Source organism: Mastacembelus armatus, chromosome 1 (genome assembly GCF_900324485.2).
Source record: "Mastacembelus armatus chromosome 1, fMasArm1.2, whole genome shotgun sequence".
Classification (NCBI taxonomy): domain Eukaryota; kingdom Metazoa; phylum Chordata; class Actinopteri; order Synbranchiformes; family Mastacembelidae; genus Mastacembelus; species Mastacembelus armatus.
Window position 1 is genome coordinate 14,508 of NC_046633.1, and position 27,944 is coordinate 42,451.

Consider the following 27,944-nt stretch of genomic DNA (forward strand, 5'->3'; position numbering starts at 1 on the left):
CCTAAATATATCATTTTGACCGTTATATATTTAACCTAAATGGGTCTAAAGAACTGCGACAGACTGGTGACCTGTCCAGGGTGTACCCCTGCCTTCCACCCGAGAGAGAGCTGGGATAGGCTCCAGCAGATCCCCGTGACCCTGAACCAGGAAAAAGCGGGTATAGAAGATGGATGGATGGATGGATGGGTCTAAAGAAGAACCACAATATCTTGTTCTGAATAGTGTTGGAGTAGTAGAAGTATCAAGTTGCACAAAATGAAAATACTGCAAGTACATTAAAATTGTACTTACATACTAGTACTTCAGTGAAGTTACACTTCACAGCTGCTCTTATTTGAAGACTGATTAAAAGAGCAGGATCCCCTTAGGTCCTCCCAACAGTTGGATTCTGTTTATACAGACCTGATGCCCGCCGAGATGGACCTGATCTGGACCCTGTGAAAAACCTGGACCCAGACCACACGGCGTCCTTTCAGTTACTAGAAGGCAGTGAGGAAATAACGACAGGAAGCCGATCGACATGACCAAGACTTTACTTCACAGCTCAGTGCCCGTCGACCCCGTTACAAACACGACATGGGCTCCAAGAACCAACAGACCTGTGCCCCGGCAGCAGAATCTAAGCAGGTACAACTTCCGCTCATGGTTAACCCTGTTTTTCTCATGCGTAAAAAACAGGCATAGTGCCGACACATGGGAACAGAAGGTTAAGGAAATGTACACTTTGCTTGGCAAGATAAAAAATAAAGATGTCTTTATGGCAAATGATCCTATTATATACAATTGAGAGCATAAAGAAAATCAGAGCAGCAGAAAATAGGAGGATTAAAGCATGCCCACTGTCACACCATGATGATGAGGCGAGCAGCACAGCCGTTTATTTTGAGTTCACATCCAACTCTTCTCTTTATCCAAGACCACAATGAGCACAGGATATAGTCAGGCTTCTCTTATCATGTTAATATAGCTCGGGCATTCACACCTGTCCAATTTGATCTTTTGGCCAATAGGAAGGGGAGAAAGATAGCAAATCATTTAAAGGTACAGATTTCCCTCTAGAGATTCAATGTATTTGTGATATACTTCACCATGCATTGTGAACCAAGCAGGGTATTGTCAATAGAGTAGTATAGTGTGGACAAGCTGGGAGTACTGTGTAAGGTGAGAGTCTAAAACTGGACTTGTTGGAGGTCCATATTCTCGGCTCCAGAAACCAGTTAAATCAGGGATGGACCAGGGAGCAGCAGACATATCCATAGCACCATGGCAGCAACGCTCTTGTACGACAGTCGCCAAGATTACTGGAAGCCCATGAAGATAGTTTCGTAAGCTGTTCTTGGAAAAAATAAGATAAGGTCCATGTACATTAGATGAGTCGAAGGAGGTCGTTGTAACATCACAGTCTAATATGGAGTCAGGTGAGAACGTTTGAGGCGCAGCTTGTCCGAAGACGGATTATACACAAACATGTCTCAGTGATGAGTCTCTTTGTATTATCTAGTGGGCACTGCCTTCTCCCTGGCATTGGGTTTCACCTTAGCTGCACCGGCTGGTTTTGGCTTGGTCCTGGCAGGCAAGGATGACTGTGCTGTGGCTTCCTGCGAGGCGCTGCGCCGCATGGTTGTTGTAGTCCTGGGCGGTAGCATGGGGACTGTTGGGGTTCGAACCGAGAGGGGCTGCCTGGACGGGCATACTCTCTGAGGAGAGGGACTATCAGTCCTGCCGTGGGTGGAGCTAAGGCTGCGTCGGGTACCGAAAAGAACTCGCAGAGGCATTCGAGGGCTACCAGATGGGGCAGGGGCAGCAGAGGGACGGGGACACGAGGATGCGGATCTGGGTGTTGCAGGTTTGGATTTTCTTTGGGTGCTGAAAGTACTGAGTCCAATTTTCTGATTCCTGTGGACAGAGAAATAAATTGAAAATGTTTACATCTTTAGATTTTATAAAATATTTAATCAAACCACTTCAAAATGAAAACACAAAGAAGGAGAAACAGAATCATACCCATTAACGAAGGATGATGCTCCTTTGGTAGCACTGGAGTCTGGAAAGAAGAGAGGAGAAGGAGCAGCAGCAACAGCAAGCCTCTTTACAGGGGTGATGGGTCTGGGTATCCTGCTCCTACACTCCTTGGATCCTTGCTCCTCAGTTGGTTTGAGACGGGAACTCTTCCTAGACTCTTCAGAGGTATGCGTGTCCTCCTCTGAGCCAGTAGTGGACAGAGTTTCGGAAGCCCTCCGACGCTCATCGTCCCCAGAGGACAATGACGACGACGTCCCAGAGAGCATCCTCCTCCTCATCCAGCGACCCTGCTGCTTCTGGACCAACATGCGGGCCAAGTCCAGCTGTCTGGCCCGCTGCTGAAGCCGAGCCCGAGCTGAGACTGAGGAGGATTGTTCTGAGTCCTCTTCTGAGATGAGTACTGGGATTCGGCTTCGGATTCTGGGCTTTAGATCAACTGGAAGTTCTGACCCAACTGTCTTACGTTTGGCAGCTTCTTCACTGAGTGATGGCTGTTCCTGAGCCTTCTTTAACTGCTGCTCCTTATGTTCATGAACTGGTGACATGGCTTCTGGGACTGGTTCCAAAGACTGAACCAGGACAGTTGATGGACCATTCTCAGTTTTAGGGTATTTGTCAACTGGTGCGGTTTGGTCTGTCATGGCTGGAGCTTCTTCTGACCCTGGTTCTACCTCGAGTTCACGGCTGTCATCCTGCACAGCTGATTCCCTCATGATGGCAAAAACTTCCCGGTCACTCTCTTTGGCAGAGTGACCGTTTGAAGACATGACGTTGAGGTGTGATGTCTCTGCAATATGGATGAAAGTGCGCTCAACTTTGGTAAAGGGAGGTGACGCAGGAGCGGAAGGTCTCAGGTCTGACCTGAGAGCAGGGGACAATCGGCCAGTTTCAGACGGTTCTGGATGCATCATGTCGGCGACCAGGAGGCGGTCATTACGGGATGTGAGGGCAGACGGTGTGGCCAGCTCACCCTCTAGAATGTGATCACCACCAGAAGGAGACTTGCGTGTGTCTCCAGGAGAGAAGAGGACGAGGGTTTTGGATGCATCCTCCAAGTCAGGGTCTGCATCGGCAGCTGAGGCATGCTCCCTTTGGCCCCTCTGGTCCTCTGCCATGAGCGTTGAGGGTGCAGCGTCCTGGCTACGTTCAGTGCTTTTCTGACTGGCTTCACTGTTGGAGTCGCTCTTCGTGACGTCGTCGTCCTTTGGCCCTGGAGATTCTGCGACCTCTTCATCCGGCGTGGCAAAGCTCCGACGCTGAGGCAAGGTACCGGTCAGCACGACGGTGAGGAAGTCGGCCCTCTTGGCCTGGAGCTGAGGAAGGATGTGGAAATGCTCCTTCTCATCGCTCTGTCCCTTTGTCCGATAGTCTGGGGAGGGCGGTAACGGGGTGCTCTGCTCCGTGGGTGACAACACCTGCAAACAATGCAACAACACTTTTTATTAGAATGGAGTCAAAGTCAAACAGGAGTCTACTGAAAATGCTTCTTCATCCAGGACACCTCACAATATGTTAACACAAAACCCAGCACCCATTAAAAGTGAAACAATACACGGGTGCACCATCAGAAACAGCACGTCCTGGAACGTGAACAAAAAACAGAAGCAACTGCAAATTAAATTCTATTCGTTAAGATAAAATATCAGTTCATCAGATTTGAATAAATCCTAAACTTCACTGCACTGAGGATGGTTTTAATGTTATGAGAAAAAAGAAACTAGTGCACGTCGGACTCTTCTCTAAAGGTCTAATCTGCATGAAGAAAGACTCCGGAAGCTGACACATTTGCCCCAAAACCATTTTAATGTCATTTTGGTTGTACACAAGCTTTTGAAGATTGTCTAGATTACATACATTGATATAAAAGGCACAAAAAATGCATTTCAGAGTTTATCTTTAGACAGCACACAGTCTGATATCAGGTGATTTCAAGTGTTTTCCTTCATAAAGATCTAAGATACAGCCTGTACATTCATACTAAACCCCGCTAATGTTCATGCTATTAGAGATTAACTGCAAACCTAAGTAGCTTCCTACATTTCTGTATATATGTACACAGTCGTCATCTGGATTTACAAAAGGTTTTAAAATACATGCTTTACCTGTAAATCATACAAGCAGTACTGTACAATCATGAAGTGATAGAAAAGAAATGCTTCCGTGTTTTATACATGTGAAAGACACTCACGGATCATCACGCTAAACTAACACTGTTGAGTTCTCCAAGCTTCTGCACCTCCACAACAAACTCTACGTTATTGCAAAAAACTTTGAAGGAACATTCAGATATTTTAAGAAATTCTCTTGTTTTTTGTCGTTAAATAGTACCAGGTCCAGGATGGGTTTAGCCTAGCTTAGCACAAGGTCCCTCACATGGGGGACTACTGACAGGGGAGCAATACTGGTCTGGCTAAATTAAGGCGAACATCAAGATAGAATCCACCTTTGAACAACCTGCTAACTGTTTCTCAACAGACGAAGAACCAAAAATATAAAAATAAGACATTGTGGCTTTAGCAGCATTGGAACTACTTGATGACCAAAGACATATAATAACTAATAAGAAGCATGTAAAGGTAGAACCTAAACTAGTTTCTCTCTGCTTCCAGTTAGTCCTGCTAAACTAAGAGAAACAAGTTCTTAATGTCTGCACAGAAACGAAGGTCAGTCCATATTTTTCAGGGTAAGTCGACTCATTTTGATTTCTTAAAGAGTCCGAATGTTCCTTTAAGAATCTATTAGTGACACAAGCAGTGATGAGTGACCTGATGAGGTTCTTACTATTTGACAGGATGTGGCCTAGTCTAAACAGGACTGACATGGAAACGTGTCCATGTCTGTACCTTATCTGTACAATATCACCCTGTTATTCCAAAAGATCAGCAGTAACAAACCAAATATGCAAGGACATAACGTTTTCAGTGTATAACTCGAGTGGTTAATGAGGTATAAATGGTTTGTGTTGAGGAACGTCTAAGAACAGAAAGAACTTGATGTACTGGAAACAGATTCTTCAGGGGCTAAGTAAAGCAGCCTAATATAAACCATCTGGTCTAAACACTGAGCATCTACCTCAGGAATGTCTCACTAACAGAACCGGGATAGAAGATTTTGGATTTCCGGAAATATAAAGATATCTTCTTGCTTAAATCGACTCCAACCAAAAGAACATGTTTTGTGTATTTTCTAGTCTGAACAACAGGAGTAGGAGCAGTGAGACTAACACGACGAAATAAGGTTCTTACAGCCAGTGAGTCCTTTAACAAACTCTGGGGGCAATAAGCTGATTTCTTGAAATATTGCACATTATTAAAATGAAGCCAGTAGAGAAATATTTGTTCACAGCACCATGTTGAGAAGAAGCACATTTTGTTTGGACTGTGCTGTCAGTATATCTACAGGTTTACTCTAAAGGTCTGAGGGAAAATTAGGACTTTAAAAATCCTGGGTCCTATTAGGTGTTTTTGGACCGAACATACTTTGTCATTGCTCGTTGGAGGACGTACCACCTGTTATTGTGTGTCTGCACTACAGGAACAATCACTTTAGGACAATCATAGTTCTTAGACCAGGTGTTCCAGGTCCAGGGTCAGGGCAGGTACTCTTCAGCACAATAGGAGCCATGAGTAACGTAAATGTACACTGAGCCAGTGCAGCATCAGAAACCATCATGTTATTTGGGTGAAGAGCAGGTTAGAAAAAACTCAGACAAATGACCTGAATGTTGAAGTCCAGGCTTTATTGAGCCTCTATGCAGGAATTCAAAGATTCAAAGAGTAAAAAAAAGAACTTTCATCCCTATAACAACTGTCGGACGACTTACATTACTTCTACGTTGCTACTGGTGGTATGAGAAACAGAAAAAAAGCCCTTGGATGTGTGTAGTTCTTTTGGGAGCTCCTAAGGGGGGGGGTAGTCCCTAGAACTGTTTGGTCCAAAAGCTGTTGCTGTTTTGGGCCTGACTCCTTCAGACCACAATGAGTGAGTGAGCTGTGTTTGGCATCTTATTATGACAGATGGGAATTAATCCAAAACGGCAAAAATGAGGCGTGAAAGTTGTGTAAAAAACATCTCATCCATCCGGACGTGTTGACTCAAACGAAATATTTGGTGAAGTCGCTGATGTTTGAACAGAATTACTGGATTACAGACCTGATGTAAGATACAATCAGGACTGAAAACGGCTCCTGCAGTCACCTACGGACTCGGCAGCTCTGATCCGTGAGTATCCTCAGTGAGATTATTTACAAAGAAATCTGGGTTTTTCAGTCAGAGGTGTATTTTCACTGTGTATTAGGAGTCATTACAGTACAGTGCTCTTCTCAGTCACTTTAGAGTCAGAGGTGCGTGTTGTGCAAACACTGGATCTCATGCAAAGAGCCGTGACAGTCAGTAAACAGTCTTTTGGTACGACAGTGCTGCACAACGTCCTGTCAAAGTCCAGTGTCGTCGGCGGAAACGGCACACGGAGCTTCCTGCCGCCTGGTTTCGACACAGGACAAACACTGACGCGTGTCAGTGACAATCAGGGTGAATCAGTTTGCAGGTGTGCAAAGAAAGTTGAGTTAGCAGCGAGTCCACTTCATACATTCTCTAAGTGGTTGTGTTCTGATGCTAATGCTAAATAGAAAACAGGCAGCACATCCTGAACTCAGCACGAAGCAGCGTGAAAACAAATGGTGACGTGTCCCGCTCAGGCTAATGCTAACGCCTCAAATACAGGCTTCATCAAAGAGCAGGTGGTGCATATTTAGTTCATGTAGCCCTTTAACACACTGAAACGCAAGAGTTTGGCTTTCACTGCACCAACTGGCCGTCCTAGCTCACGCAGCCGGAGTTTGACCCCAAACATGGCAGCAAACCACAGACGGTTTGCTCTGGCGTCAGCAGCGACCAAAATCTGCAACAGGGATTTGCAATCGACCGCACAAACATTACAATGGCTCATTGTTCTTACAGTAACAGGGTGGAGGCTGCAAACCACAGACCACCATCTACTGAGGCCTCCACGTCTCCAGAACAAGCACCAGTTTTTTTTTTAAGGGCAGTTCTGAATATACTGTTGTTCACAAGCAAATGTCAAAATCCAAACAAATTCTTTGCACAGCTTGGAAAGAGACTGAGCCTAAAGGTGACAAATGACTCCCTCATCTAACCTTGTCATTTGTTTGGATGGCTATTCTTTTTATTCTGTTATTTCTAAACAAACTGATCTTTGAACACCACACACTGTTAAATCTCTGACACTGGAGTTATTTAGATTTCTTTATATTTCTGTTTTATATGTGAGCGAAATAAAACAGCCAGTACTCACTTTTCTAACTCTAATGATCAATAATCTAATAATAATCATTCAACAATCATCATCTGCCCTTTAACAGGTTTTTACAGTGATGTTTTCTCCTTAACACTGTTTTTCTTCTTACTGAGAATATATGATATTTATATGTATATATTTAATATATAAGCAGCATATTGTCAAAGCTGAAATGTTGCTTTAAAAACGACTAAAACAATTGATTCTCAAAATCCCAATGAGTTTCTGAAACTAATAATCACACATCATCAGGATGTCTCTCAAAATACCAATAATCTGTTTATCCACCAACCAAACCCTATAAAACAGGATCAAAGCTCTTAGAATCTGCACAGCTCAGTCCCTGAATGTAAGACGTCTGTCCCCCCACACCATAAACCTCCACACATAAAAAAACGTTGCTAGTTTATGTTTACGGGGACCTGCTGGAGCCTATCCCAGCTCTCTTTGGGTGAAAGGCAGGGGTCCACCCTGGACAGGTCCCCAGTCCATCACAGGGCCACATAGAGACAAACAACCTCACACACTCACACTCACTCCTATGGGCAATTTAGAGTCACCAATCAACCTGACATACATGTTTTTGGACTGTGGGAGGAAACCAGAGTACCTGGAGGAAACCCACACAAGCACAGGGAGAACATGCAGACTCCACACAGAAAGGCCCCTGATGGGTTTCAGACCAGGAACCTTCTTGCTGTGAGGCAACAGCGCTGACCACTAAACCACCGTGCTGCCCCCTGCAGAGACTTAACATCAGATAACAGTTTAAAATCTTCATTCTTTTTGCGTCTCTAGAGGTTGACCCTCAAAGGAAGGAACTGAGACTGAAAGAAAATCTAAAAACTGATTTGGAAATTTTCAAAAACAACAATCAACGACCACAATGTCCATTTAAATAAGTCTCCATAAAACCCCACATTTCACTTATTGCCTCTGTATTTTGCATCCATATAGCGAGACCCTTGGCCTGGTCCGACCCCCCGATCAGCTCAGTGATAAAGTGCGACAGTCAAGTCAGAAAATAGTGATGGAAACAAGATGATGATCCAAACAGGACCTAATGAAACCCTCAGCGGAGCGTGCTCAGAAATGGATTCAATTGAATATATCAGGACACACTTAGTGCCATTTACTCCAGAACCAACCTCAGGGCTGTCTCAACAAAAACAACAGGAAACAATTCTTACTGATTGCATTTGAACTGATAATCACTATGAACCAAACAGGACTGAGCCTGTCCTCTGGAAGACCTGGATTTAACCACAGCAGCCAGATGTGGAAGGACGCAGGATGAAGCTTATCTCATTATCTTCAGAAAATAAACCTCTAACGTGCTAATGTTTAGCAGAAATACTGTTTACCGTGTTAGCGACGCATGTAAACATGCAAACATTTGCTACTTAGCACTAAATGCAAAGAACAGCCGATGTTTAATTAGGGGAAGTATTGGACAAATGAAAACTTTGACCTAATCAGTCGTATTAGGGCACATTTTCTAGGAAGTGTCAGCATCTGCACCAAAAATAACAACTAACTCAACAGGTTTTGACTCAAAACCATAAATCTCAACCTCATGGTCTCGTGAGAAGAAAACCAAAGGTCTATCCTCTGAGCAGCATGAAAACCTGCAACAAATTTCAAAACAATCCAGCAGGTGTTGAGATATTTCAGTCTGGACCAAACCAAACACTTTGTGTGATGATGGTGAGGAAATGAAGCCACAATCTCCAAACCACAGCCGCTCGTGAGATGCAACCGTCACACCACAAACTGACACCACGCCAGAAAAAATGGCAGATTTTTGAGTAGATCTGTTTTCTACCAACGACAGCCAGTTACACTTCACTGCACCACTTCTACACAGGTAGAGCTCCGCCTTCATTTGTGCTCCCTGACCAATCACAAACAAACAAACATCTGAGTCCTCGTGTTATACGGTGGCTCCTGACTGCAAAATACAACATTTCATAAATTCAACTCTGCCACGTTCAGCAAAAAAAGGTCAGAGGTCGCTGCTCTTTCTTATTTTGCAATTTACAGGTTTTGTTGTGTTTATTTCTTAGGTTGAAGGTTGTGTAGTTTATTTTGTCAGCTGTTGTCTGTCTAGTCTGTCAATAAAGGTTGAATTATTTTTCTGTCTATTCATTTTGTTTTAAAAATGTCTGACATGAAATTTTTACATAAGATGAAACGTTTATATCAAATAAAATCTTAATGTCCTTTGCTTTCTGCTATGCTGTTATATTTTGGAGGATTGGATTTAATGAACTGATTTCTTTATGGGCTTTTATTTTGTTGTTTAATGAAACGTTATTGTGTAATTCGTTTTTCTTTTTCTTTTTTTTTTATATTTTGTTTTGTTTTTGGTGAAATATTTGCACTTTCGGGCTCCGTCCTGAGACCCAGAGCCCAGCACAGAGACAGTTTTTTCAGAAAAACCTTTTCACAGAGAAAAGTCACACTTCACACACAACATTTAATGAAGGCAGAATCAGCGCGAGGACGCGTTGCGAAGCGGTGTCGGTGTATTGCTCGGTGGGCGGGATGATCCAAAGTCTCGGTGCAAAAAACGTGATCGCTGGGACGACCTGCATTCCTCGACGATCGCTCCTTCGTTTAGCAGGACAAGCGTAAATAAATAAAAATAAATAAATGCACAAGTACTATAAAGCTTAACAGTCTGCTAGCAGCCCCGCCCTGTTTCCTCTTCTCTTCACAGAACCAAGAAGAAAACATCCAGTTTCACTTTAGCTCCAATCAGTTTCCAGGTCTGTGGTATGTGCAACATCAGGTTTGCAGAGAGGCTTGTTAGAGTTTATTGCATGGAAAATATTCCCCGTCATCAGCACTTGTCTTCTGTTCCTCTGCTCGAAATGTAGGTAGAGCTACATGAGTGTGAACGTGTGAGTGGATCTATGTGTTTACCAGCTCAGCGGTGCTGCCCTGTGCCAGTAATATGGCTTGTTGTGTGGGTATTATCTGGCTCTCACTGTGCTGTGTTCGTGATTCGTACGTGTTTGTTGACGTACGTGTTTGTATATGCAGAGCCAGCCTGAAGTAAACCCAGCCACCAGGGGCCCCAAACCAGCAGATCACAAATATAACATCAACTGTGGTCCACAAATCCCCAAAACTCCTCCCGGCTCAGTGATGTACCCCTATATCTGTCACTTGGACTCTTGTGATGAGCAGTTGTCAACATTTCTGACTTTGGTTTTACTGAGGATGAATCAAACAAACAGATTGATCACTAATTAGATCATTATTGATTACTGGCCTTAATAAGTTAGAGTCCCTCAGTCTGTGATCTACGCTGGGGTGGGGGGGTGGTGGATGGGATACGGCCCTGGGCCAGCAAATGGTTTGAGCGGCCCTGCATGTGTGTTTATGTGTGTGTCATATGTATCAGGGTAATTCACATGTATGTGCGCATGTTCTGAGTCCGTCTCTCAGCTGTTCTTGTTCATGAGCTTGGCAAACATCTGCTGCAGCTGTGTCCTCGACGCGTTCAGGACCGAGTGTCTGCTCCGCGGGCTGCCGGGCGTCGGCAGCGTGCCGGCGTGCCGCCGCCGGGCCGAGGCGGAGGCGGCGGTGATGTGTGCGGGGCTGCTCTCGGCCGAGCGGCTTCTCTGGATGAAGCTGCCTCCTCCGTGGGGATACTGCTCCGTCTCCAGGGTGGAGGAGGAGAAGACGTAGGAGGCCAGCCTCCTCAGCTGATTGGGCCGCGGTTGGTGCCTGTCATCCTCCAACTGAAAACAGACCAATCAGAGAGAAGGGGGGAGGTTAACAAGAGGAAACAGACCCTTTGTAAAGAAAATGCTATGTTTTCCTACAGCTACATGCCAACACTCAGGTTTGCCTTCCTGCCCTCGTCTCCTTCCCCTCCCTGACCAGACGTTAGACACGAGAGAGCCGATTGGTGCTCTCACACATCTAAAGCCTTCAGCTGATTGGTCAAAGCTTGTGAGGGGAGGATCCTGGGGAAGAGGAGCTGAGCAAGTGTTGGTGTAAGTCTGGCACTCTGTCTACAGTTACGTCTATCAGACACTAGTCCGAAGCTATGAAAAGGTTAACAGGAGCGTTGTTAGCTGTGTGAGAGATCGGTCAGACTAGCTGAAACATGATCAAAGTATTTTCCCCCACAGTGAAACACTTTAAAGGACACAACGTCACCGGCACGAGCACTGCACATACTGAATCTCACTAGTCTACAACAGTCTGAGCCTGGACAGCTGAGCTTTTGGTCTGTGAAGGAAAAAATTACCATTGGAGATGCAAAAAGAAACAGGGAACACAAAAGAGAGATGGAGTCATCAAGCACACAAAACACAGACACACGACGGAGGAAAAAAGGAGGAAATATGTGTGAACAGAAGGAAAAGAAGGAGGAGGAGGAACAGAAACGAGGTGAGAGAACAGAGGTAAAGGACTATTCCTAAACTGTGCTTACCCCGAAACATCACTTTATTTCTTCTTGTGTTGTCCCAATGGCACCCTCGCTCTTTTCTCTCCTCAGGCGAGTCAAACTCGACATACTGTGTATTTTTAAAGCGATAGGTTGGGGGCAAAGGCATCAGTAGTTATGTGGAGGGAGGGGGAGAATTGGAGAGGAGTAAAAAAGAGAATGGCAGTCCTCGATGGCTGGTGGCGGCGAGCTCTGAGTCTGAGCGGTGACAATCGGCACGGAAATCAAATGAAATCGCAGCAGAGTTTGCTAAAAATACGACTAAGATGGATTTTGTGCACACGTCTCAGCACTGACAAGGCCTTAAACACTCTGCAGATACAGTGACACATCAGTGATGCTGGTGCAGCGTCCAGCACAGCAGCAGCCAACAGCAGCCATCATGTACGGAGGACCAAACCTGCCGTATTGGCAAACCAATTAAATGAGAGCATGAATAAATCAAATGGTCACAAAAATCAACTAAAAAGCATAAATGAGTAAAGAAAACAAAGAAACAAACAATAAATCTCAACACCCATGAAGAAAATCCTGCTGAGGTAAAAATTAATGTGAAATTCAGTGATTCCACATTCATTTTTCCACGAAAGCTGTTGTGCATATTCATTCTCCCCAGAGGTTAAACCTTCTGGTGACCCCGTGAAAGGTTAGACCTTCTGGTGACCCCGTGAGAGGTTAGAGCTTCTGGTGACCCCGTGAGAGGTTAGACCTCCTGGTGACCCAGTGAAAGGTTAGAGCTTCTGGTGACCCCGTGAGAGGTTAGACCTTCTGGTGACCCCGTGGAAGGTTAGAGCTTCAGGTGACCCCGTGAGAGGATAAACCTTCTGGTGACCCTGTGAGAGGTTAAACCTTCTGGTGACCCCATGAAAGGTTAGACCTTCTGGTTACCCAGTGAGAGGTTAGACCTTCTGGTGACCCCGTGAGAGGTTAGACCTTCTGGTGACCCTGTGAGAGGTTAAACCTTCTGGTGACCCCGTAAGAGATTAGAGCTTCTGGTGACCCTGTGAGAGGTTAAACCTTCTGGTGACCCCACGACCTTCCCACTGGCGCCACCATCAAGAAATTCCAGAGGCTCACAGAAATAAACTCAAGATGTCCTGATCGTATTCCTGCTTCCCACATGATGAACTTCCCCTGCAGCGCCACCCTCAGGACAAACTGTTTAGCTCCACTACAGGTGAGACTTATTTAACCACCATCGTGGTTTGTTTGTATCAAGGCCGTAACTAAAACTGCAGCCTCTAGTGTCAATCATCACATTTCAGTTTTAGTTATTGATTAATTCACAGGTTTTCTTTTTTAATACTTGCTCAGGTTTGGTCCTCCATAACAAAGTGATGCAGCTTAGAGGAGGCTGTTTTAAAGGTCCCCTCCAGTCATGCACAGAAACATTTCAAATGACTCTACTTTGAATAAAGTTTCTCATTTAAAATGAAATTGAAACTTTTTCAGTTCTGGATCTTTACAAAACAAAACCAGGTTTCTCACTTTTTATTAGCGTCCAGTACGTTTGTGATCACGTCTAAGTTTTAAGGTGAGCTCAGAGAAACATTCCCTGAAGTGAAATTTAAGTATCTTTTGAGTGGAGGCGACTGGAAAACACTGCATCGTACTGATGTGTCTGATCCACAGTGTTTATCTGCTCTCAGTCCCTTTGGTCTAATCTCTGGAAGATGTGATTGTCTTGTATGTTTTTAATGTTGGTTGTTCTGGACAGATGTTTGTGTCGATCTTGTGTTGTTACAGTTTGTTGTCGTACATTCGTGAACCTGCAGTCTGAGTGAAAGTTCAGGACAAACATCGTCACATCTCTGGTTTTCAGTTCGACACTAGGGTTCTCACTGTAGACCAGCTCATCAGGACCCAGTTTAGATTTTAATGCCGACACCAAAGATTCAGTGTTTTAACTGAGCTCCCATGCAGAACACCAAAGGTTCCTGTTATTATCTACAGCGTATAAATCCTGTGGTGACATCTCGACACCTGGAGACTAAATGAGAAACTTCCAGTCTGAGCACGAGAGCAAATTATTACGTGATTCACATTAAAAAACTGAACTGTCGAGCGTCATTTGATCACAAAACACTTGTTGAGAGGTTCCAGTGTCACTAATCTCAAGACAGTGAATGTATGTGAGCAAATACAAGAGAGTCCATGAGTTTGTCGTCCTGCTCCATGACGTAAACGTGATGTGACAAAATAAAAGCTGTGTTTTCAGAACTAAGAGGAAGTTTAATATGTTTATATCATTTTAAATATAAAGCTGTCGTTTCTTACTACAGGCTGGAGTTAACATGTGCAACAACTCAGCTGTGAGAGGAAGTAACTCTCAGAGATTTGACCCTGACTGAAGCAGAAAATCTCTGGTCTCAGAAAAGACCATCAGGCTGAACCAACACCTCAGACAGAGTCAACAACAACTGACACTCAGGAGCTTCTAGAGGCCGGTCTTCATATATGTCACTGTTCATCAGAGGCTTTTAAAATGTCTTAGGGCAGGAGTCTTGAAAATAAAGATTTAAAGGTTTAAAGTAAGAAAAATGTAAATTATTCTGACAAGTTGATATAAGCAAAGTTTCTTCACGCTCATCCGCTGGACCCAAATCATCAGCTGGACATTATGGCTGTTTTGTAACCTGCTTTCTTTACAGTATATTTCCACCTCTGAGCAGACGTCAGCACAGTCACAACCAACAGACGTGTGTTTTCAGTGTAAAACCAAGTCATGGGAAAACAAGCAGAACAACAGGAGATGAAAACATCATCAGCATCCTGACATAGAAACATCACGTCTGCACGTTGAATTGTACAACACGAGTTTTACAGCTGCTGCTGTTTCTCATTCATCCCTTCAAATAAAACAATGGTCCAAAGCAAAAGAGAAAACAAGGAGGTGGAAAAGATTTGAACTCAGCTCAGAGGGAAACTCGGCAGCACCGTTCACACAGCCGGACCATAAAAGTTTTGTCATTATACGTCACAGGCAGTCGCAGAAGAACGAAACCATCAAAGTCAGTTATACCTTTTTATGGACCCCTGGTTTGTAGCCAAACAAACACTAACCAGGAAAAGACGTCGCAGCCAAAGAGACTCAGCTGTGACTCTGCAAGATCATTGGTACTGTCCAGACCACAACAGGTCCTGGATGAACCATATCGGCCTGAATACGCACAAGATTGAAAAGGGGGTGTGGCTTATAATTAGGGCTGTTGAATTATGGGTTAACACTGATTCTGACAGCAGAGTCTGACTGACACACATGGTTTTATGTTTTATGTTGTATGTTTATGTTCATGTTTCACTTCAACGAACACACGTTAGCATCTGTTTCATTAGCTTCTGTTTCATTAGCTTCTGTTTCATTAGAATCTGTTTCATTAGCTTCTGTTTCATTAGAATCTGTTTCATTAGCATCTGTTTCATTAGCTTCTGTTTCATTAGCATCTGTTTCATTAGCTTCTGTTTCATTAGCATCTGTTTCATTAGCTTCTGTTTCATTAGCTTCTGTTTCATCAGCATCTGTTTCATTAGCTTCTATTTCATTAGCTTCTGTTTCATTAGCTTCTGTTTCATTAGAATCTGTTTCATTAGCTTCTGTTTCATTAGAATCTGTTTCATTAGCATCTGTTTCATTAGCTTCTGTTTCATTAGCATCTGTTTCATTAGCTTCTGTTTCATTAGCATCTGTTTCATTAGCTTCTGTTTCATTAGAATCTGTTTCATTAGCATCTGTTTCATTAGCTTCTGTTTCATTAGCATCTGTTTCATTAGCTTCTGTTTCATTAGCATCTGTTTCATTAGCTTCTGTTTCATTAGCTTCTGTTTCATCAGCATCTGTTTCATTAGCTTCTATTTCATTAGCTTCTGTTTCATTAGCTTCTGTTTCATCAGCATCTGTTTCATTAGCTTCTGTTTCATCAGCATCTGTTTCATTAGCATCTGTTTCATTAGCTTCTGTTTCATTAGCATCTGTTTCATTAGCTTCTGTTTCATTAGCTTCTGTTTCATTAGCATCTGTTTCATTAGCTTCTGTTTCATTAGCTTCTGTTTCATTAGCTTCTGTTTCATCAGCATCTGTTTCATTAGCTTCTGTTTCACTAGCTTCTGTTTCATTAGCTTCTGTTTCATTAGCTTCTGTTTCATCAGCATCTGTTTCATTAGCTTCTGTTTCATTAGCATCTGTTTCATTAGCTTCTGTTTCACTAGCTTCTATTTCATTAGCTTCTGTTTCATTAGCATCTGTTTCATTAGCTTCTGTTTCATTAGCTTCTGTTTCATTAGCATCTGTTTCATTAGCATCTGTTTCATTAGCTTCTGTTTCATTAGCTTCTGTTTCATTAGCTTCTGTTTCATTAGCATCTGTTTCATTAGCTTCTGTTTCATTAGCTTCTGTTTCATTAGCTTCTGTTTCATTAGCATCTGTTTCATTAGCATCTGTTTCATTAGCTTCTGTTTCATTAGCTTCTGTTTCATTAGCTTCTGTTTTTTCCTAAACAATCACTGTGAAATACAGAAACATGCTTCTGAGAGTTTCCTTTAAGATGAATGATATTTGTTAACTATGAACTCATTTAGCCTTTGATGCCAAAGTGCCACCGGAAGCTGCAGCTAAATGCTAATTAAATGACCATATCAGGTCTTTCTTAAAGGTCACGGAGTAACGGAAAAGCTTTCTGATCCAAGTAACTTGCAGCTAACCGACGCTTCGAGAGTCTTCAGCATGTATCTTGATACACTGATGTGTTCGGCAGGTCACAGGGTGTTTTGGCCTCGACTGCGTGTGACAGATGTTCAGCTGCAGGACGGTGCTGCCGTAAAGCTGCAGACAAACTCCTGCAGGAGTCGTTCTGCCTGCCACTCTTAGATCTGTGTGAAGGACAAGTCCAGCATGAGTCCAGATGTTTGCTCATTGCTTCTGCTGTACCTGGACTGGGTGATGTTGTGTCTGGAGAACTTGGATGATCAGACGTGCTGAGATGCTGTTCTGTCCAGACCCAGACCAGCCTGTGTACAATACCATACCCAGGTATAGATAACAGAATGATGGACATTTCTTTGTCTTTGTTTTTCTTTATCTCATTTATCCGGTGGTTGGTTTGTACTTTAAACACAACTACCAATGACTTTGCTCCTCCCAAAGTGAAACGTTTCCTAAAGTGAAGTTAAAACCTGTGACATCATCAGCACTGATGGAAACTCGGGATCATGCTGGACTTGTCCTTGAACCTGCATGTTGACATTCAGATAAATGAGGCGGAGCAGCTTGTGCACGGTGCCTCGTCCCGACAGTGTTCGTTAACAGATGAGTCTGTACAGCAGCTGTCCACTCCCATCACCTGTCCGCCAACATGCCGCCAGAGAGCTGAGCTCTCCTCTGATTGGCTGGCTGGGTCTCTTACCGGTCTTTGAGGTCCAATGGGCTCTGACTCTCTCCGACGGGGACGTCCTGATGGCAGCGAGTGACAGGGCGACTGGGCGGGGCTTCCGCCACTCCTCCTCGACGCCTCCTCCTCCGTTAGCGTCACCATCCCTCGGCTGCTCTCCCTGGTGTGGGTCTTTGGACGAACCACCAGCTCGCCTCCTACTGGAAACCAACATTAACTGGTTACAAGAGAATGAGATCTGGAAGCCGGTACTGATGCAAAGCTTGATAAAAAACCTTATTATCAATGCCACACGCTTACAGAGTTGCTAAGTAGATTATTTTAAGTGGCCCTGGATCTGATAATATTAGTGTCTCAGGCCAGAGCTCCTCTACACCTTGGATGGACTCATCAGTACATGATTAACTACTGTTAGAAAACATCTCATTCTTTGGAAATAGTCAAAGGTGTAAGTGTATCATTCGTATGTACAAACAAATTTATAGTGATATATTAGGACTATGGTGCATTTCATCCAATGACTGAGGTTAAATTTGGTCATGTGAGCTGCTGGTAAGACTGAAAACCTTAAACCTAAAATCAGTTCACTGTTAAATTCTGGGTCAGTTTTGATAAAACTCTGCACATTTGGAAACAAATACAACAATAAAGTGATAAACCAAGTTTCCCCTCTGACTCCATCCCTACGGTACCTGAGGCTCCTGGGTAGTGTAGTCTGTAATGTGACCATGATGAACAAAATGATTTGTCAAAAAAAGTTTAAATTCTAACTGGTAGATGAAATCAACCAATATCATCATTATATCGTCAGAAAAAGTCCATTTTGTTCAAGGAAGTTGCTTTTTTGTTCCCCATCACTTCATCAACTCCTACCTCCAACCCTGAGCCTCCTCCTCTCCTCCTGCTCCTCCAGGGGGCGGAGCTCCTCAGGCTCCTCGTCAGTCGTCCCTGACGTAGTTGGTTGGAAGTCTCGCAGCTCTGTCTCTTTGTCTATGATCACCCACTCTTTGCTGTCAAAGTCCTCCTCCTCGGCCAGCGGGACGGAGCGGATGAAGGCGTTGCTGTGCGCCTCCTGGTCGACGGACGCCACCGAGACCTCCTGTCGACCGCTGACCTGACGGTCTCCACGGCAACCGGGGTCAACGGACAGCATTTGAGCTGGCTGGGAGGAGTAGACGTGACGAGATGGAGAGCCGAGGATGTCCATCCTAGACCTGGACGACAAACAGACGGACATGTACAGACACCTGTCAGGTCACGTCTGGTTTCAACAGGTGTTTGTTCAAATTTGTCACCTGACTCAGTCAAAGAAAGTCCTCAGCACATCAGTACTTCTTTAGGGAAAAGCCAAGTCAGCACTAAAGACAGGGGCAGTCTTGTTTAAGGGAGTCTAAATTCAAGTCTCAAGTCAGTCAGGGCAAGTCTTGAGTCAAGTTTCAAGTCACCAGAGTTCAGATCATGCCTCAAGTCCTTAAAAGGAGTAAAAATCAATCCAAAGACTCAATCAAGTCTTAAATCAGTGAGATCCAAGTACAATTACAATCTCTTGAAAGCACAGTCGGTCACCAAGTCTTAGATCCAAGCCAATCAAATCTTTGGTGCTTCGGGCAGGGCCCTGTCAAGCCACAAGTCAAGTCAGGTTCAAGTCTTTTCTAAAATTCTTCAAGGAAAAACCAAGTCCAGTCAAAAGTCTGGTCAAAATACCTCCAAGTTCAGTTTGAAACCCCTGAAAACCAGTAGAGGTCAAGTCTCATTTACTGAGGACAGGTCCAAATCGAGTATCAGTTTGTTGGGGCTTATTCCAGTCACAAGTCTGGTCAAAAGGATTCTCAAGTCATTTTCGAGTCTTCAGGTCTGTGGGTGCTGAGCGATAACATGACACAGCCTTTGAACATTTATTTACATGACTGTATCCACGTCCTTTCTCAAATTTCAGTTGTATGATTTTGCTTAAAAGTCTCCAGTTAAGTCTCATAGTGGTCCAAGTCTCAAGTCCAAATCTTTGTTTGTTGTTTTTGTGTCATTTTTCAATAAAACTAATTCTCCCGCCCTAAAACCTCCTCTGCTGTTTTCACCTCTGTCCGTAGGCGTCAGGCCGGCCCTCAGCAGCAGACAGGCGGTCCGACTCCGGGCTGTTGACCCGGCGGTATCGTAAAGACCGGCCCTGACCCGTAGGCGACTCCGGGGCTCCGCCTCGAACCGGCGACACCGGACACGCCCCCCGACCCGTCTCCTCCTCCTGAGCCCCCTGAGGAAGGACAGGAGGTGATGGTTTATGGTCCAGAACAGCTGCTCTCAGGGCAGAAATAATTATATCTGCAGATTTTTGGAGGACGTCCAGTGGATCTTAAAAATGAGAATTCATGGCTGTGCCTGTGACAGTATTTGCTTTACAAACATGAACTGTAGATGAAGATGGAACATCGGTCCTCCAAACCTTGTTCAGACTGATCCTGAGTCTGTTGCGGTTGAAGTCTGTGTCCTCCCAGGTTTCTGCTGGTTCTCCGGCATGCTGGATGCCCGTCTCCCCGGGGGATCGACTGGGCGGGGCCGGGGGGGCGTTCTCCTGATCACTGAGATGTTCATCCTGCAGAACGTCGTCGGTGTTTTCCCGCTGAAGATCTCCAGGAACCGGCGTCACGATGGCTCTGTGCACAGAAACATGAGAGATTCAGGTCCAGATGTTTTTCTTTCGGGAACAGTTTAGACATGTTCCGGTTTCGTGGTTTCAACACACCGTGGACACAGTTTTCCACCTTAGATGGGTATTCTACCATTCAGGTTTTATGCATTTATTAAGTTTCAGGTTCAGGTCTGTGTTTTGCCTGGCTGCAAGATAAAAATCTGCCTGTGTGACACTTTTCTGCTTTTATTGTGGATGTGCCTGAGTTTAGTGCTACTTTCTATGAAAATGTTGGTAATTTCACTCTTTACTGTTAAAAGATGAGCAGAGCTGCCATCAACCTTTAGGTCAGACAGCTTCACAGGTGGTTTCTGACAGGTGTAGCTGTATGAAGCGGATCTCGTGCGGTTGCATCGAGATCCGATGGTTTGGTTCTTACCCCACCATGGCGGCAGTGGGGCGGGTGTTGTGCTGTGGTTGGGTGGAGGCACTGGTCGACAGCGTGACATCACTTCCTCCCTTCTCCCAATCAAAAGGCTCGTTCTCGGTGATGATGCGCTCCTTCATGCTGTTCTCAAACACCGACATGAGCAGCTGGGCAGAAAAAAGGCACAGGACTAATGAAAGTGGAGCAGAGACGCCCTGCAGACAGACCACACCGTTTATTTTACAGCATTTACCTGGTAGTCTGGTTTGGTGTAGTAGTCCAGGGCCAGGACGTGGTCCAGGAAGATATTAAACTCTGAAGGCATGTGTTTGAGCAGCATCCGATGGTCATAACGCTCCTTAATCTGACCAACTTGTTCCTGAACAAACACAAACACACTTTCAGCCGCAGTGAATCCACGTCCACTGTGTTCACCAAATGTAAAGTCCTGACCTGTACTTTACTTGAGTGTAGTGAACTATTACTGTTAATATGCCCAGCAGTGTATAACGTGTATAAAAATGAATATCCTGCATATTGATAAAGAGAAATAATCAATAATCAGTTAATACACTACATTATGAAACGTGTGCAGTGAGAAACTGTCTGACCTTGTCTTTGATCTTTCGCCATGGCAACTGTCCAACAGCAAACTCCACCAACATGTAAAACAGAGACCACAGGTCGTCATGGCGACCCATTTCCTGTCAGAAAACAACAATAAAAATATTTTGTCAGGATTTAACTGTTAGAGAAAAAAACCTTATTCTGCAGAAATCCCATCCAGAGACCAAAAGACAGAGACCAGCTCCAGACGTCGCTGTGAGCAGAGAGAAGCTGCAGTGGAACCAGAGCCTGTAAACCGTGACGGCCGTTCTCAGAGTCTCAGGTTTTTGGAACCAGACGGGCCTCCCATTGTTGGTGAGGAAGAACCATGTGAGCCAGGTCAGCGGTGTGGCTCCCTGCTGGGTTTTTAATAGTTTTTGGACAACAATGGAGGTCTACGGCTCAGACCCATAAGCTGAACCAGGTTCTGGATTCACACACATTTCTTTGGTGCTGCCAGTCTCTGGAGGGGATCTGGACTCAGTGACACACACTCTGAATCTCTTTCAATGTTGTATTATTTATGTGACTGCTGGTTAGTCTCCATTACATTTTGAGCAAAAATGGCACTGACCTTGTTTTTATGAGCGTTGACTGAGGCGTAGCGGACCGTCCCTCTGAAACCCGCCACAGTCCTCGGCTGAACACGACAACCAGAGGACAGTTAGTCAGCAGTTACATCAGCACGTTTCCAAACACAACTGAGCCTTGTACAAATAAAAACCAACCAAACTTCCATCTGTTTGTGTCTCTGTGACCTTGGTTCAGTTTCTCTGTTGCTCGTGTGGACGTTTTGGTTCTAAAATGTGGAGGTACCTTCAGCAGAGACCAGGACTATGGGTGTTACCATGTTTTATTCCGGGCGGCTTGTGCAGGGAAATGGGAGGAGTCAGGGGTTAATGAACTCATACTAACTGAACACTGGCAGTGCTTTAAGTGTCTGATGGCGACCAGCATGTTATTTATTTATTTAGTTCGGTTTTCTCAGGTGTCGCTTCAGTGTTGGGCTGATGATGCAGCTGTGACCCCTCTGTTGCTATAGAAACCACTCACATCCCTGGGTGACCATGGAGATGATGGAGAAACGGGAGGCATGCACGTCAAAATCATAAGTCCAAAGGAACTGTAAGAAAAACAAGAACAACACTGGAACGTAAAAAGAAGCAACGAAAACAAATCTATAAAAAAACAAAACAACAACAAAAACATCCCAGAACAGAAATCACTGATAAAGAACTGATGATTGGTGATCAATACACACTGAACATCATCCAAAGAGTCAGTCAGGAAACTGATTTCAAAGTAAAAGTGTTGCATTTATCAGGACATGTTTTCTGAAGCTTTTATGAAATGAGATAAATCAGTGATATCGAGCATGTCAAATGTCATTTCTAAGATATTTTGTCTGGTTTCTCTGGAAAATATTAAGAAAAGCAAAAAAGTCATGTCCATTTGTCCTTTTTTATTTTAATTTACAGTTTTTATTCATTGATGAAATTTGTTTTACTTTTATCTACTTTCATTTTATTGTGGAAAATATGTCGTCATTGCAGACAGATGTTCCTGTGGGAGGAGCTAGGAGGACTTCCTGTTTCCTGTGAGTGAAGAAGAGGAGAGGGTGGGGGGAAGGTGGGGAGGATGGGGGGGGGTTCTATCAGCTGATTGGACAAAAGCTGAGCCAGCTGGAGAGAGAGAGGGAGGGAGAGAGACACTGGGAAACAATGAATGATGGGTGGAGGAGTGAGAGAGAGCGACAACTGGAAACCTAAGGTCGCTCGCCCACTGACGCATATTGAGCATCAAATATTCATCACACTGCTGCAACACTGCAGGAGGAGCAGGAGGAGGAGACTAGTAGAGGAGAGGAGACCAGGAAAGGAGAGGAGGGGGAGGAGAGAAGAGGAAGAGGAGAGAGGAAAGGAGGAGGAAGAGGAGGGCCAGAAGAGGTGGAAGAGGAGGAGGAGGAGTTGGGGGGGGGGGGCATGAAGGCAGGAGAGGAGGTGAGGAGGAAGGGGAGGGCAGGAGGAGGAGGAAGAGTAGGAGGAGAAGGAGGAAGGGCAGGAGGAGGAGGAAGAGGAGATGGAAGAGGAGGAGGAAGAGGAGCAGGACGTTGGCAGTTAATGGAAGCAGCTCACGTCGTCTCTGGTCTAAAAATAGCTGAGAGCTCAGCTGGTAGAGCGACACTGGAAACGAATGAGAGACGTGACGTGAGAGAGTCGCTGCAGACTGAACTACAAAGACCAGAAGACCTGATCCCCGACCGCTGACCAATGACAACACCTGCAGCTATTTCACACCTTTCACAATAAAAGCCTCCTCCAGTTAAGCCCCTGATGCAGATCGATCGCGCTGAACAAAAATACCTGATCAGTTTGAATGATCCGTCATTGATCGGTGCGAATCAGCGACACACGGGCCCCGAACAGACAGGAGGAGCAACACAGGCAGAGATCTGCTGAACTAATGTGCTGCAATGCAGCAAACACACCCTGTCTGTCTGCATGAGAGATTTTTGTAGCTTTTTATTGATCAGTTTGTTTTTTTAAAGCATCTTAAAGGAAACTGAACCACAGAACACCTGAAGCAGAGAACAGAAGTTAGAGATCAATACAAATGTGTTGGGCGTGTAGCACTGGAGCCAAAAAACACAGAAACAAAGAAACAAAATAATTAGGAGAAGAATCTACAACAGAAATGCAGAAATAATAAATGATACGGGCCTGGGTTTGACTTCAAATCAATGAGATATTGAAAGTTTTGCCTTCAAATCTTCAGACTGGAGGGAAGAAAATGTGACAGCGTCTTATATCTGTGGTTTAGATGGTCCTAGGTTTTTTTTTTTGGTGACAGGAAATAGCCAGTTCTGTGTCACAGACTTGAGGAGCCGCTGGCGTTAAAGGTTCTTACCGGTCGGACCTCTCCGGTGGTGTTGGTGTACTGTCGCGCCAGACCGAAGTCCAGCATGTAGCACTTCCGGTAGGTGGAGGGAAGTCGGCCCATGGCGAAGTTTGACTGCGGGAACAGACAAAGACGCACATCAGGTCCCTGCAACTGAAAATAGAGAGCCCAGAAGAAGAACTCTTCCTGTCCCTGCTGCAGCTGCTCGTTTCTTACAACCATTACAGTTAATTGATTATCAAAGTATCTGGAAACAAATGTTCTGTTGTTCAACTGATCAGAGTATCAGCCGATCCCTTAGCCCCCGATCTACTGACACATCCCGCAGCTGAAGAGTCTGAAGTGATCTGACGGACCTGAGACTCAGACTCTGACACCTTGAACTGTGAGATTAAAGTCAGAGCTGAAACTGTGGCACAGTGCAGGAATAAAGTTTGATCTGAGGAAACTTCTGCACCGTCAGCAAATTAAAAAGCCTCATTTCACTGGAGCTGAGGTGCAGCAGCTTTTGATTCCTCAGGCTGTGCTTCCTGATGCTCCACATTCATCATGTTTGTCCTGCAGCTTTTGTTCCAGCTCTGCTCATTAATATGCAAATGGATTCAGCACCGTGCTCAAAATCCTCTGAACATCCTCTGCCGTGCTCACGGCTACGGGCCTGTTTTCTGATCAGGACTGAGGCTCCGAACTGAAGACGCTTTTAAAATCACAGAAATGCAGAAAAGCTGAGGAGAATCCAGCTGTAAAAACATCCAGACTCTGCCTGGATACGTAGTTTTTGTTTTAACAATTAAAAGCACAGTCAGACCGTGGACAGTTCTCCTATATCAACGTTCTAATGTGAAGTTTCTACCAGGAACAACATGACCAATGAATAATATCAGCGTTTTGTCTTTTCACTGACTGAAACTTCACCAAACAAGTCAAGTCAAAGGACCCAAGAAGAAAAGAAAACCCATCTGGGGGTACCGGTTTGATGTCGCGGTGCAGGAAGCCCACGGAGTGGATGGCTTCGATGGACTCCAGAATCTGCTTCCCGAGCCGCAGGGTGGTGCTCATGGTGAAGGTTCCTCTGGGCTGACTCCTCCGCAGGTCGGCCAGGTTACGGCCCTGCAACGACACGGACTCAGCAGCTTTTAACAGTCTCCACAACGGAAAACCAGAGGTGGCAGGACCCAGACCCTGGACCGGTTTAAACCTCTCCTCAAGACTCACCTTTTGATTTCAGTGGAGCAGCCTTTTATTTTCTTCTTTGTTTTTGTTTGTTTTGTATCTGAGCTGATTTGTTGTTTTCTGTGGTTTTACTGATGTGTCCTTATAAATAAAACTGACCATGACCTCGATTATTATCTGTAACTCACTGTTCTCAACAGACTGTTCTCCTGACAAACACCAGACCGACCAGACGAATTCACCTCTTCTGAGCTGGAAATAACCAAAACCGCACTAACTGGTCTGCGCCTCTTTCAGCTAAACCCACAAACCGCTAATGTGGAATTAATTTGCCTTTAACACGTTTCCATTAAACCTCCACTACAGCGTTCACTTTGTGAGGAACATGCCAAGCAAACATATGTTTTCTGTCCAAACAAGTCCCTGTGTTTCAGTTTTTAGAACCGCCCTGAGGGACAGATCCTTTAAACAAGCTCCTGCTCCACTGAGGAAACATGACAAACATGGTTTAGTGTCTGTTTCCTGTGACAGGTGAGAATCTGGTTGTGGTCCTGACAAACAAATACCAACAAATTTACAAAGCTCTGATTGTGTTGATGGTTTTTGGAAAAACTACAGTTCCCATGAGTCTCTGGCCTCACGGGAGCTGAAGGTACTGAATGATAAAGAAATGATCTGTCTTTGTTGTGTCTTTGTCAAGTCTGTCCACACTCGGACTCACCTGCAGCTGCATCACCACGTAGTTGAATTTGTCGTTTCTCCCGCAGCCAATGAACTTACAGACGTGGTTTTTCCCTGGAGAAGAAGAGCAGAGGTTCAGTGATGTGACTTCTGACACCCTGTGTACTAACCAGTCATTAGTCTGAAGTCAGGTTCTAGTTGACGGCGCAGACGTTCTCACCCTGCAGCTTCTTCAGCACCGCCACCTCCATCTTCAGCACCTGTTTGGGCTGCTGGGCCGACTCCACCTTCAGCGCCACGTTCTCCCGCGTCAGCAAGTCCAAGGCCTCGTAGATTTCCCCGAACCCGCCCCCTCCGATCTTCTTCACCTGGGACACAAGACAGAGTCCGGATCACGTGGTCTCACCCCAACTCACCTTGACCCTTCACAGAAACTAAACTCAAGCTGCTTCAAAAATAAAAACCATTTAAAGCAGCATTTTTAATCATTAGTTCTCCTAATTGTTTTCTTCTTCCATATTTTCTCCTCCATCATTTTTGCTTTTTTCCAATTTAATCCTATTTTCCTCGTCTTCTCTTTGTTGCTTCCTCTTTTCTTATCTCTTCTCTTTTTCAGTTGTTTCTTTTTCTCACTTTTTGTTCCATCCCTTCTCTTTTTTATGAATCCTGTAAATTCTCACGCACACACAGATATTTGCTGATATTTATAGTGACTATATGTGTGTTTCGTCTCTTCGGCTCAGTGAAACAGTACATTGATCAGTGAAGTGCGAACAGCCTGCAGGCTCCATGCTGCGATGTGATTGGCTGAGACAGGAGCTGCTTTATGTAACTTCAGGCAGCTCAGATGTGTCTTATATTTTTATGAGCATTAGCCCTTTAAGTACCAGCCACATGAACCTTACAGGACATTTTTACTATTAAATAAAAATCACCCAGCAGAGACAGATCATCTATCACGTGTCTCTTTGGACTTTTGGACACCTGTCTCTTTGGACGTTTGGACACCTATGTCTTTGGACACCTGTCTCTTTGGACTTTTGGACAACTATCTCTTTGGACACATGTCTCTTTGGACGTTTGGGCACCTATCTCTTTGGACACCTGTCTCTTTGGACTTTTGGACACCTGTCTCTTTGGACGTTTGGACACCTATGTCTTTGGACACCTGTCTCTTTGGACTTTTGGACACCTATCTCTTTGGACTTTTGGACACCTATCTCTTTGGACACCTGTCTCTTTGGACTTTTGGACACCTATCTCTTTGGACACATGTCTTTTTGGACTTTTGGACACCTATCTCTTTGGACACATGTCTCTTTGGACGTTTGGACACCTATCTCTTATTTTGCACCTGTTTTTGGTCGTTTAGTTCCTACACGTTATTTTACTCTACATCTCTTTGTAGAACAACAATAAAGACTTGATGACCCAGACAGTGATAAACTGCAAATCACAGGAAACACATTAATGAATCATAATGAATGAGTTCATATCTGAGCAGCTTTATTGAGACTGTAAGTGTGAATTTAAAAAGCTGTTATTTCCACAGCTTCCTGATCAGTGTAAAAACTGATGATATGAAAACACCCGGTCGGCCTGTGAAGGAAACAGGATTTCACTGTGAACGTGTGAGACATCTGTTGTTGGTTTTCAGTCCCTGTCAAAAACCCTCGGCTCCATCTCAGATCAGCTGACCCTGATACCAAAGGTCTAATAAAATCATCAGTTTTTGTCTGAAAGGTTTTCATGGTGCATTTTGACATTTTCCTTTTAAGGACTCACCACTTTCCATCGGTCTTTGACCATGCAGCTCGGCGGCAGGATGTCGGCCTGCTCGGACGTCCCGTTCATGTTGCCGTTGTCGGGGACTAGGCACTGCATCTGCCAGCCAGACAGAACACGAGCAGCTCCCAGCTTAAAAGAGCCATTTATCTGTGTGGGGGGACAGGAGGAGAGAAAGTAAGAAAGGAAGGACAGAACAGTCAGTACACCAAAACCACCAGGTCTGTAGTGGGAGGCTCCCAGTGTAACCACAGCCCTGAGCTGGGACAGTCACAGCAGTCCAGGACAACAGGCATTAGAGATGGCTGGCTGCCATTAGAAGCCATTCTCCAGCTGGATCAGGCCGGTGGTGAGGGAGGGGGCTGGGGTTGGGGTTGGGTGGGGTATGTGATGGTATTTGCAGTAACTGCAGCAAATATCATGTCTGCAGAGGAAGCAGCCGGACGCTCTCATCCTGACTGCAGCTGCAGGTGTTGATGCTGCGACGGGCCGACGGCCACCAGCGCGACCCGATCCTCCGAGATCAGAACAGGCTGCTTTTAATCAACCATCTGAAC

At 44.7% G+C, this 27,944-nt stretch overlaps 1 protein-coding gene across 3 annotated transcripts; it reads right to left on the reverse strand.

Annotated features, from left to right (window-relative positions):
- Nucleotides 1–896: 896 nt before the first annotated feature.
- On the reverse strand, nucleotides 897–27,537 carry ttbk1a (tau tubulin kinase 1a). 3 transcript variants are annotated; one of them, XM_026302985.1, is made up of 16 exons: nucleotides 27,388–27,537; nucleotides 25,823–25,970; nucleotides 25,643–25,716; nucleotides 24,718–24,858; nucleotides 23,758–23,862; nucleotides 21,904–21,996; nucleotides 21,425–21,490; nucleotides 20,856–20,948; nucleotides 20,498–20,623; nucleotides 20,257–20,411; nucleotides 19,632–19,842; nucleotides 19,270–19,442; nucleotides 18,068–18,408; nucleotides 17,210–17,391; nucleotides 2,008–3,440; nucleotides 897–1,899 (listed from the first exon to the last, which is right to left on the reverse strand). In XM_026302985.1, the coding sequence occupies exons 1-16, from the start codon at nucleotides 27,484–27,486 to the stop codon at nucleotides 1,497–1,499; spliced, it is 3,843 nt and encodes a 1,280-aa protein (XP_026158770.1). In that variant the 5' UTR covers nucleotides 27,487–27,537; the 3' UTR covers nucleotides 897–1,496. The 3 variants fall into 3 exon arrangements, with proteins under 3 accessions (XP_026158770.1, XP_026158769.1, XP_026158768.1); XM_026302984.1 differs by lacking the exons at nucleotides 21,904–21,996; nucleotides 23,758–23,862; nucleotides 24,718–24,858; ... (1 more) ...; nucleotides 25,823–25,970; nucleotides 27,388–27,537 and adding an exon at nucleotides 21,579–21,891 and having other exon boundaries at nucleotides 17,210–17,394; XM_026302983.1 differs by lacking the exons at nucleotides 21,904–21,996; nucleotides 23,758–23,862; nucleotides 24,718–24,858; ... (1 more) ...; nucleotides 25,823–25,970; nucleotides 27,388–27,537 and having other exon boundaries at nucleotides 17,210–17,394; nucleotides 21,425–21,891.
- Between the last annotated feature and the right edge of the window lie 407 nt (nucleotides 27,538–27,944).